The 12,189-nt window shown below is 40.0% G+C and overlaps 1 protein-coding gene across 1 annotated transcript in view; it reads left to right on the top strand.

Annotated features, from left to right (window-relative positions):
• Positions 1 to 12,189, top strand: part of CCDC85C (coiled-coil domain containing 85C) — a 188,459-nt gene that overhangs the window by 140,122 nt on the left and 36,148 nt on the right. The window contains exon 2 of the mRNA XM_073609902.1: positions 7,238 to 7,314. Coding sequence (XP_073466003.1) covers positions 7,238 to 7,314 — 77 coding nt within the window. The remainder of the gene's footprint in view (positions 1 to 7,237; positions 7,315 to 12,189) is intronic.

Below are 12,189 nucleotides of genomic sequence, written 5' to 3'. Positions count from 1 at the left end.
TGTCCCCCGCCGTTCTGCTGCTGTCCCCCTCCTTTCTGCTGCTGTCCCCCTCCTTTCTGCTGCTGTCACCCTCCTTTCTGCTGCTGTCCCCCGCTGTTCTCCTGCTGTCCCTCTCCTTTCTGCTGCTGTCCCCCTCCAGTTTTCCTCCGTGTCCCCCTCCGTTCTGCTGTCCCTCTCCATGTCATCCTCCTTCCTTTGATGTATGAACATAACATAATCATTCACATAACATAACATAATCCATTCACATAACTGAAACATTGTAATCTCCTGTGATTACGACGTCTCAGTTTCTGAATGGAGAGGAGCCGCTGTCTTCTCTCCATTCATTTTCAGTGCAGCTAAGGCTGCAGAGAAAGGAACTGGGGAATCTCTATCCTCTGTCTCTTTCTTTGTCTCAAGGGGGAGATTTCAGGGGTCTATTAATCCCCTGATATCTCACAAAGCCCCCCAACAGGGCTGATAAAAAAAAAAAAAGGATTGCAATAAATAATAAAAAAAAATATTGTAAAAAATAATAAAAATTAAAATAAAAAACACACATACACCATCCACCCCCTCCCTCCCTAAAAAAAAGAAAAAAAAGAAAGCATTGTTAAAAAAAAACAAAAACAAAAAATTGTAAAAATTGTAAAAAAACAAAACAAAAAAAAACACTGTCACATGACATTAAAAAAAGTATCGGGAATCGGTGAGTACTTGAAAGAAAGTATCGGTACTTGTACTCGGTCTTAAGAAAGTGGTATCGGGACAACCCTAGTATCAACCCATGCAATCCATACAAAGACACCAAAACAAATAAGATCAGAAATAAAGTTATGTGTAACAAAATGGAAAAAGTATTGAACTCATGAAGAAAGGGAGGTGCAAAAGGGTACGGGAAAACCAGAAGACCAGCTGAAATCCATCAGTAATTAGAAAGCAATACTTCCCCTTGTCAGTGCAAATTGATATCAGCTGGTTCAGTCTCAACTGATGGCCTATAAAAACATGTCTCGTTACCAAGGTGTTACACAAGAAACATATCATGATAGGTAAAAGTAAAGAGCTCTCTCAAGACCTTTGCAATCTTATTGTTGTAAAACATACTGATGGCATTGGTTACAGAATGATTTCTGAATATTCCAGTGAGCACTATTGGGGCCATAATCCGGAAGTGGAAGGAATATCATTTCACCATAAACCGGCCATGACCAGGTGCTCCTCGTAAGATTTATGACAGAGGAGTAAAAGAATTATCAGAAGAGTTATTCAAGAGCCAAGGACCACTTGTGGAGAGCTTCAGAAAGACCTGGAATTAGCTGGTACAATTGTATGCACGCTCACCACACAAGACTCCATTACTGAAAACAAAGCATGTTGAAGCTCATTTAAAGTTTGCTGCACAATGTTTGGACAAGCCTGTGAAATACTGGGAGAATATAGTACGGTCAGATAAGACCAAAGTTAAACTCTTTGGATGACATAATACACACCATGTTTGGAGGCAAAATGGCACTGCACATCACCCCAAAAACACCCCCCATGCCAACAGTGAAGTTTGGAGGTGGGAACATCATGGTGTGGGGCTGTTTCTCAGCATACAGGCAAACTTCATATTATTGAAGGAAGGATGAATGGAAAAATGTACCAAGACATTCTTAATAAAAATCTGCTGCCATCTACCAGGATAATGAAGAAAACGAGGGTGGACATTTCAACAAGACAATAATCCCAAACACATAGCCAAGGAAACTCTAAATTGGTTTCAAAGAAGGAAAATGAAGCTGCTAGAATGGCCCAGCCAATCACCTGACTTGAATCCAATAGAAAATCTATGGAAAGAACTAAAGATCAGAGTTCATAGAAGAGGCCCACGGAACCTTCAAGATTTAAAGACTGTTATGCCGCGTTCACACAGTCGGAATTTCCGACAACAAATGTTTGATGTGAGCTTGGTGTGGGAAATTCGACCATGTGTAGGCTCCATCAAACATTTTCCGGAATTTCAGACAAAAAAAATTTGAAATCTGGATCTCAAATTTTCCGACAACAAAATCCGTTGTCTGAAATTCCGATCGTGTTTTCATTTTTCTCGGCTTGTCGTACGTGTTGTACGTCACCACGTTCTTGACGTTCGCAATTTCCGACAACATTTGTGTGACCGTGTATATGCAAGACAAGTTTGAGCCAACATCTGTCGGAAAAAAAAAACCATGGATTTTGTTGTCGGAATGTGCGATCGTGTATACGGGGCATTAGTGTGGAAGAATGGGCCAAAACCACACCTGAGCAACACATGTGACTAGTTTCTCCATACAGGAAGCATCTTGAAGCTGTCATTACTAACAAAGGATTTTGTACTAAGTATTAAATACATTTCAGTTAGCGTGTTCAATAACTTTTCCCTGTGTCATTCAATTTTATTATGCATAACTTAATTTCAGAATGTATTTGTTTTGGTTTCTTTGTATGTATGAAGTGCATGGGCTGTTACTGACATGTGGTGAAAATTTCATATCAATAGAAATATATTTACCTAGAAAAATGCTGACGTGTTCGATACTTATTTTACCCGCTGTATATATCTGCAGCTGATTTTCCCATTACTGACATGCCATGCCTTGTTCCACACTGTCTCCGAATGATTGTGACCATCTTGGTAGAGGAGCAGGGCTTTGCTTCCTCATATCAGAGCTCCTCTCTGATGATGGTGATCTAATGACTGGTAGGGTAATATTCATGAAGCCTCAGGAGAGGAGAAAGTACAAATCCCCACTGCATGAATGAAGCAGAAGCGGGGAGATCCTTGCACTGCATGTCCTCAGGTACAGCTTCCTCTCCAGGAAGGAGAACATTGGGCAGTACAGTGGAGAAATCACCAAATCTCACTACAAACCTGCCCATCGCGTGGATGGGGAGTCAAATGCACTGATTCCTGCAAAAAAAAAAATACATTTAACGATTAATTTGTGTCTTTTATATCTGCCATGTGCAGCTTTCATTTTCCTGATTACTATGGATCATTTTACTGTATCTCTGTTGTGTTTGTACGTATCTATGAAGGTGGTAACAAAAATAGGTGATGTATTACAGGCCCCCAAGACAGATATGGCTGGTATAATTCTTCATGATAGGAAACATCAGTAATAAAAGTCTATTTCCCTGGGGTGAGCCCAGGCCAGGATCATGTAGCTGGAAATCCCAGGCCCTTTCTTGTTGTAGAGATTTACTGTGATGTCTACATGACGACCCTGGACTATAATAAACAGCACAGAGAACATACAAGTCATCAGAGTCCCAGCAGAAAACCACAACAGATATACCAACCTGAACCTTACAGAATAAATGGTGCTTTATTAAAATCCTCTTGAAAGAGATATCATGGGGAACAGACACAAAGAGCTGTACGAATGGAATATATATCATTCCAAATGGATAGAGAGGCCATTGAACTACCAGTATGGGAAAAGGAGGATCGTCCTTATCATACTCGGCGTAATTCTGTATGGAAAACTAGAAGAGCTTCAGGCCTATTTTATTCTAGTACTTTGTGTTAATACATTTTTAAACACAATACATATATATTTTATATGTTTATCTGTAAAATAAACAAAATAGCGAAAAGAAAATCAATATATATTCGATAGTAATTTGTTATTTAGAATAATATACAGTTTTTTCTTGTATATGAAGTATTATATAGGTTTTTAATGGTTTTATTTCGTTAATTATTTAATGCACCATTCAGGAAAAGCAAACTGAAATTGTGTTATCTGTAAAATAAACATAATAGCGAAAAGAAAATCAATATATATATTCAATAGTAATTGGTTATTTAAAATAATATACAGTTTTTTCTTATATATGAATTATTATATAGGTTTTTAATGTTTTTTTTTTTGTTAATTATTTATGTTTTTGTGTTTAAATTCTTTTTTATTTGTTTTATCAAAGGGTTACAAAACATAATACGTCACCCTAATAATCATTGATTAAAATCCTGCATCAAACCACCTGACAGGGGATGAATAAAATAAATAGAGCCGCAGGCCAACCTGAGTGGAACAAACCTTCAAGGGATCACAATGGGGTTGATCCACTTAAATAAGAGTCTAGGCTATTTGCTACTTACTTGGCTTACTGAATTGTCACCTCTCCAGGGAATTTTCATCTAAGTTACAGCTGGCAATACACCATTAGAAATTAATTTTTAATATTTGGAACATTCGTTGGACTTTCTATGACCGATGACAGTTCTGGACCATAGTGACAAGCAAAGTTGAAGAAGCAGGATAGAAAGTTCTGGTCAGACAAATGAAGATCCAACTGTGAACGTGGTTTACGTTTGGGGGGAAAAAATTGTACATTTTGTAATGAAAACGGTTTAATATCTATCTATCTATCTCTCTCTCTCTCTCTCTCTCTCTCTATCTATCTATCTATCTATCTATCTATCTATCTATCTATCTATCTATCTATCTATCTATCTATCTATCTATCTATCGAGAGAGAGATATCTATATCTCTCTCTCTCTCTCTCTATATATATAGATAGATAGATAGAGATATATATCTATATATATATAGATATATATCTATCTATATCTATAGATAGATATATATCTATATATATATATATCTATCTATAGATATAGATATATATATCTATATCTATAGATAGATATATATATCTAGATAGATAGATAGATATATATATATCTAGATAGATAGATAGATAGATAGATAGATAGATAGATAGATAGATAGATAGATAGATAGATAGATAGATAGATAGATAGATATATCCTTTAGTGTTGCACTATTGTTTACCAAATTTTTTAGGGTGTTTGAATGATGAATGAAATGAGTTGACTCAACGATGGCAAGAAGAAATGTTCTGTTGAACGATTTTTCTGAATTTCTATACGAACGTTCAAGTAAAAATCGAACCAGCTCAGGTCTACAGTCAACTTTATTGCCAACATAGAGTTTGTTTTTGTGTATCTCCTTCCTGTGTTACCACCTCCATCATCCCCCATTATAATCTGATACGGGTAAAGTTGCGTTACTTCACTGATCTGGCGGATAAAATATAGATTGGCTTGCCCGTCTCCTGAGATGTAACATCTGAGACCTATAGGGGCGGATCGGAGAGGTTTTCCTGGAAGAAGCTTCAATACCTTCTCTAAACATTTGATTTTTCCAATATTCCGCCCGTGTTCTGGAAGTACAGAGCTCGCCTCCTTTTCATTGCATTTTTCACATATCTTGTATGTGTACAGAATATTAAGTTACTGCGCTAATCTTTCAGGATCTTTGATTGCTAATGTAAAACCATGTCCAAGTACCACTAGAACAGTTCAGTAAAATGATGCAATGCTTTGCTGGCCTTGCTTTGCTTAACCACTTGACCTCCCGGAAGATCTACCCCCCTATGTGACCAGGCCATATTTTCTGACATGACACTGCGTTACTTTAAGACCCCTTTCACTCTGGGGCTGCGTTAGCGCTAAAGTGCCACTCGTTTTAGCGATGCTTTCCGCTGTTTAAACAAAGCTTTTCGGCCGCTAGCGAGGTGCTTTTAACCCCAAGGAAGGGGTTAAAAGCGCCCGTGTTGCGTTGCTTCCGAATTGCTTTTCAGGAGCTTTGGAAGCGCTGCCCATTCATTCCAATGGGCAGGGCACTTTGGGAGCGCTAAATACAGCGCTCCCAAACCGCCCCAAAGATGCTGCTTGCAGGACTTTTCCCCAGTGTGAAAAGACACCCCCAGTTTTGCCCCAGTGTGAAAAGACACACTGAAATGAATGGGAGGTGGTTTTCAGGTGCTATTTAGGGGGTATTTCTAGCGCTAAAACGCCTGAAAACGGCCTCAGTGTGAAAGGGGTCTAACTGACTATTGTGCGGTCATGCGACACTGTATCCAAATAAAAAAAATTTCCCTCTAAATAGAGCTTTCTTTTGGTGGTATTTGATCACCTCTGAGGTTTTTATTTTGTGCGCTATAAACAAAAAAAGGCCGACAATTTTGAAAAAAAATATATATAAAATATATAAATTTTTGACATTCTGCTATAAAACATATCCAATAATAAAAATTAAAACAATCAAATTTTCAAATAAATCAAATCATCTAAAATTTAGGCCAATATGTATTCTGCTACATATTTTTGGTAAACAAAAATCAATAAGCGTATATTGATTGGTTTGCGCAAAAGTTATAGCGTCTACAAACTATGGGATATATAATGGAATTTGTATTCAATTATTTATTTTTTTTTTTAAATGCTAGTAATGGCAGCGATCAGTGACTTATAGTGGGACTACGATATTGCGGTGGACATTCTGATACTTTTGACACTTTTTGGGAACCAGTGACAATAATACAGTGATCAGTGCTAAAAAAATATGTGCTGTCACTGTACTAATGACACTGGCTGGGAAGCGGTCAAACATCTAGGGTGATCAAGGGGTTAAATGTGTGCCTAGCCAGTGTTTTGGTGTACTGCGGGAGGTGCTTTTACTAAGAGAAGTAATGGATTATATATTTCCCTCTTAGATTGTAAGCTCTAAGGAGCAGGGCCCTCTGATTCCTACTGTATCAAATTGTATTGTATTTGTACTGTCTACCCTCAAGTTGTAAAGCGCTACGTAAACTGTTGGCGCTATATAAATACTGTATAATAATAATAATAATATTCCCAGCTTTGCCGGGGGGGGGGGGGGGGGGGGATCCAATTACTTCCCTGCTGATAGGACAGAGCTCTGCCTTGTTTAAATGACACTGACTGGGAAGGGGTTAAACAGGGCGATCAAAGGGTTAACTGTATATTGCCATATCCTATATGGATGCTCTGAGGATCCTGCCATGAAGGTTCTTGTTCAGGCACTTCCTGTTGAAAGGTGACAATTGTCTCTCAGTTGTGCTGCTACATCACCAACCTACCACATGCACCACAGGCCCAGGCTGGTCTATTGTTGTCCCTATCAGAGCAATGATGTGCAGCCGCCATAAATGAGTCCATGGAGACAGGAAATGGCTGAAAAAGGCTGGAGCAAAACAGTAGAACTTGTTTCCAAAAATAAAAAAAAATGTAAAGCTGGTTTTATGGGGAAAAAAAGCTGCAGTGTTTTAATGCGTTTCGCTTTTGGAAACTAAATGTCATCCAGTTGGGGTTTGGATCCCGTTGTTTTTTCGAATGCATGGTCCAGGGTTTGAATGGAAACATTTAATCGTATTTCATTTTTCTCTCTATAGATTCATCGTCCACATACATCCGACAGCTCGAGACCAAAGTGAAACTCTTGGAGGACGACAATAAACTCCTGTCACAGGTGAGACGTCTCCTCCTTCCTCGTCCAGCGTTTATTCATACTTTGTTACTAAGTTGCAACCGCATGGCAGGCGCGGTAATGCGTACTTAATCACTGGGGCGCCGTTATACGGATTACTTTAATTAAACCAGGAAAATTGATTTTTCTCTTTTGTGTCTGATCTAATTTCTTCTTCTTAGCAAAGATAATTTCTTGATAACGGTCCTTGTAATCGCTTGAATAATTGCGTGTAATTGGCGATTTATTCCGGAGATCTTGGCAGAGAATGTCAAAAGGACTTGTGTTGTTGTGTAGTTAGATGTTCTCTGGTGTCGTCCACTATTGCGTTTTTTTTCTTATTAATTTTTATTAACACTTGCAGTGCCACGTATTGTGCAACCCTTGGAACCTATATGCAGATAGGGCTTCCAAACGATTTCCTTTCAAAATATGGTCAAACTTCAGAGTTAATTGAAAAGAGTTGGCTGACAACTACCCCTTAAGCCAGCCATACATAGACTGCAATTCATCTGGTTAAGCAGGGATCAGCCGAATGTCAATCCATGTATGGGGCAGGCTGATTGTACCGAAGTCAACCCAACAAGTCCCCGAAGAAATAGTGCCCCATCATTGGTGTCAGTGGGAAGAATGTGCCCCATCATTGATGTCAGTGGGAAGAATAATGCTCCATTATTGGTGTCAGTTGGAGGAATAGTGCCCCATAAATGGTATCAGTGGGAGGAATAGTACCCCATCATTGGTGTCAGTGTAAAGAATAGTGCCCCATCATTGGTGCTAGGGGGAAAAATAGTCCTCCTCATTGGTGTGGTGCATTAACTTGGTGGTCAGTGGGAGTAAAAAAATTCCATAGTGCCTTTGGTCAGTAGGAGGGGGAATAGTGTCCCATCATTGGTGTCAGTGAGAAGAATAGAGCCTCATCATTGGTGTCAGTGGGAAGAATAGAGCCCCATAATTGGTGTCAGGGGAAAAAATAGAGCTCGATCATTGGTGTTAGTGGGAGGAATAGTGCCCCATCATTGATGTCAATGGGAAGACTAGAGTCCCATCATTTGTATTAGTGGAAGGAATAATGCCCCATCATTGGTGTCAGTGGCAGAATAGAGCCCCATCATTGGTATTAGTGGAAGAATAGTGCCCTATCATTGGTGTCGGTGGGAAGAATAGTGCCCTATCATTGGTGTCAGTGGGAAGAATAGTGCCCCATCATTGGTGTCAGTGAGAGGAATAGTCCCCCATAATTGGTGTCAGTGGGAGATATATTGCCCCATCGTTGGTGTCAGTGGGAAGAATAGTGCCCCATCATTGGTGTCAGGGGGAAAAATAGAGCCCGATCATTGGTGTTAGTGGGAGGAATAGTGCCCCATCATTGATGTCAATGGGAAGACTAGAGTCCCATCATTTGTATTAGTGGAAGGAATAATGCCCCATCATTGATGTCAGTGACAGAATAGAGCCCCATCATTGGTATTAGTGGAAGAATAGTGCCCTATCATTGGTGTCGGTGGGAAGAATAGTGCCCTATCATTGGTGTCAGTGGGAAGAATAGTGCCCCATCATTGGTGTCAGTGAGAGGAATAGTCTCCTATAATTGGTGTCAGTGGGAGAAATATTGCCCCATCGTTGGTGTCAGTGCGAAGAATAGTGCCCCATCATTGGTGTAAGGGGGAAAAATAGAGCCCGATCATTGGTGTTAGTGGAAGGAATAGTGCCCCATCATTGATGTCAATGGGAAGACTAGAGTCCCATCATTTGTATTAGTGAAAGGAATAGTGCCCTATCATTGGTGTCGGTGGGAAGAATAGTGCCCCATCATTGGTCAGTGGGAAGAATATGCCCTATCATTGGTGTCAGTGGGAAGAATAGTGCCCCATCATTGGTCAGTGGGAAGAATAGTCCCCCATCATTGGTGTCAGTCAATCAAGCAATAGTGCGTTGCAATAGTGGGGTCACCCAGTGGCTTTATTCTGTGGCTTGTCAATCACAATAATGGCTCCAAATAGTGGAAATATCTTGGCAGACGAAGTAGTTCTAGTCTAGGTATGTTTCCTGTGTTTTGCATTGAGATCCCTGACCTAGGCTTGCTTGTGACAGTATTGACAGAACAATTAGATAAATGATGATGTTTAGTAATAATTCAGATAGTGATGTGGTTCATTAGGGTCGGCAGTGTGAAGCACTGATGTGATTCCATCCTATTTCAAACCATTATTCCAAGCTGCCATCGGGAATGTATCTACTGTTATTTATGGTCTGTTTTATAGGTCCAGGCTTGAATTGCCCATACATATATTAGCAGAGGTCTCATCTGCTTCCAGGAGTTGGCCAGAGATAGGACGCTGCCCTTCCCATTCTGAGCAGGAATTAAGTCATTAAATTATAAATGACTCTCCAAATCTTTCCTAATGTTTTTCATTAGCTGTGCTTTGCTGAGATTTGTGACGCCACTGTAATACGGTCATTGATCAATACTCCATTCATCTGGGTGTCTGAGGGTGGGACAAGCACGCTGAACAACACAATTGAAAAAGTCTCCAATCAGCTAAGCTGGCTGTGGACTAGTAGATTTTTCTACCAACATTCATACTAAAAATCTCATCTGTGTATTCCATAACGAAAACAGATACTTGACGAATGCTCGCTTGAAAGTACTTAAAAATTTGATTTGCTTTAAATATTTGATTTTGGAATGAACAGAATTTCCTGAACAAAAACCACATTCACTGTTAGAAATTGGTTTATTCAAGAAAAACATTTTTTTCCGGCTCCTTCAAATTGTCTCATTACTACTGTACAGTCAAACAATCGTTGTTTTGACCCCACGAACCATTAGAAAAACAAACATTTTTGAACAAAATTCTATTAGTGTATGGCCAGCTTAAAATTACACTAAATTCAATTCACATTCACATAAGTTTTCAAAAAAAGTCCCTTCTATTGCTCTCAGCCTCCACCAAATCTCCAAATTCTTTTTTTTTTTTTCTGATTTCCTTTTAGAGGATGGTTACAGTCGTTCTCCATGGTCCCACTATGGACTATGGGATTAGTAGTGTGCCTTCTACAGATCTTCAATGGGGTTTAAGTCTGAACTCTGACTGGACCGGTCACACAAGGATATTCACCTTTTTCTCCTTCAACCACTGTGTGGTCATTTTAGCTGTGTGCTTTGGGTCATTGTCATGTTGGAAGATAAATCTTCTTCCCATTGACAACTTTCTGACAAAGGGCAGCAGATTTTCCTCAATAAGTTGATGGTATTTTGCCCCATCCATTTTTCCTTCTATCCTGACAAGTGCTCCAGTCCCTGCTGCAGAGAAACACCCCATAGCAGGATATTACCACCTCCAGGTTTTACTGTAGGAATGGTGTTATTTGGATGGTGAGCTGTATAGGATTTCTGCCAGACATATCGTTCGGTGTTGTGGACAAATAATTCAATTTTAGTCTCATCTGACCATAGCACCTTTTTCCATGTGGCCTCAGAATCTTCAAGGTGCGCTTTGGCAAAGCTCCGTTGCGACTACATGTGGCCTTTTTTGAGGAGTGGCTTTTTTCTTGCAACCCTCCCATACAAGCCACATTTGTGGAGAATTTGTGATATTGTTGTCACATGCACACAATGACCACTCTTTGTCATAAATTCCTGCAACTGCTTCAGAGTTGCTGTAGGCCTCTTGGTAGCCTCTCTGACCAGTTTCTTCCTGGTTCTTTTATCCAAATTCCAGCGGCGTCCTGATCCAGGGAAGGTCTGTGTTGTACCAAATACCTTCCACTTCCTAATAATAGACTTCACTGTGCTTCTAGGCATTGATAAAGCCTTGATTTTTTTTTTGTATCCATCTCCTGATTTATGCCTGTCCACAACTTTATTCCGGAGATCTTTTGACAGTGCATTGCCACCTATAGTTGATTGTTTGCTTCAGTTGTACTATCAGGGACTGAAAAGCTCCAGGAAAGTTCTTTTCATGCTGAGCTAATTAAAATGACCACAGCATATCACAGTTGAAAGTCAAATGGCTTTGTGTGCCACTGAGAAGGTGATTAGCTACACCTGATTGAGTTTTCAAGTCATTTTTAGAAGGGGGGGGAGGGTTGGTGATACTTTTTCCAACTTAGTGATTCCATTTTTGAATTTTTTTTAGGGCTGCAAAGCAACAAAATGTTGTTATTTTAATGGGGGTGATTATTTTCCATACCCACTGTTTTTTTCTTTTGCTGGCTTCGCTTGTTTTGCCGCGTACACACGAGCGGACCTTACGGCAGACTTTGTTCGGCGTACTTTTCGATGGACTTTACGACTGACTTTTCGAATGAACGGACTTGCCTACACACAATCAACCAAAGTCCGACGGATTCGCACGTGATGACATACGACCGGACTAAAATAAGGAAGTTCATAGCCAGTAGCCAATAGCTGCCCTAGTGTCGGTTTTAGTCCATCGGACTAGCATACAGACGAGCAGACTTTTCGACCGGACTCGAGTCCGTCAGACAGATTTGAAACAAGTTTCATTTCTAGGTCCGTCAAACTTTTGAGAAAAAAAAGTCCGCTGGAGCCCACACACGATCGAATTGTCCGACGGACTCCGGTTCGCCGGACCAAGTATGCCATAAAGTCCAGTCGTGTGTACGCAGCATAACATTTTATTTTTTAAATAGCAACAGTCACTTTCAACGGCTCATTATGAGTGACCCAATGAGTGTCCATACATGCATAGGTGTGGATCAACTCGTATTCCTCCCCTCTTTTATTCCCTTCCCTTCCATCATTCATCCTCTCTTCTCCTCCCTTCTTCATTTTTCTTTACTCTGTTTTTCCTGTCCTCTCCTCCCCCTCCCCTCTCCTCCCCTCTTCTCTTCCCCTCCCCTGCCATCGCT

Source organism: Aquarana catesbeiana, linkage group LG13 (genome assembly GCF_042186555.1).
Source record: "Aquarana catesbeiana isolate 2022-GZ linkage group LG13, ASM4218655v1, whole genome shotgun sequence".
NCBI classification, from domain to species: Eukaryota; Metazoa; Chordata; class Amphibia; order Anura; family Ranidae; genus Aquarana; species Aquarana catesbeiana.
Note: the sequence above shows the minus strand (reverse complement) of the source record. Positions and strands in the feature narration are given on the sequence as shown.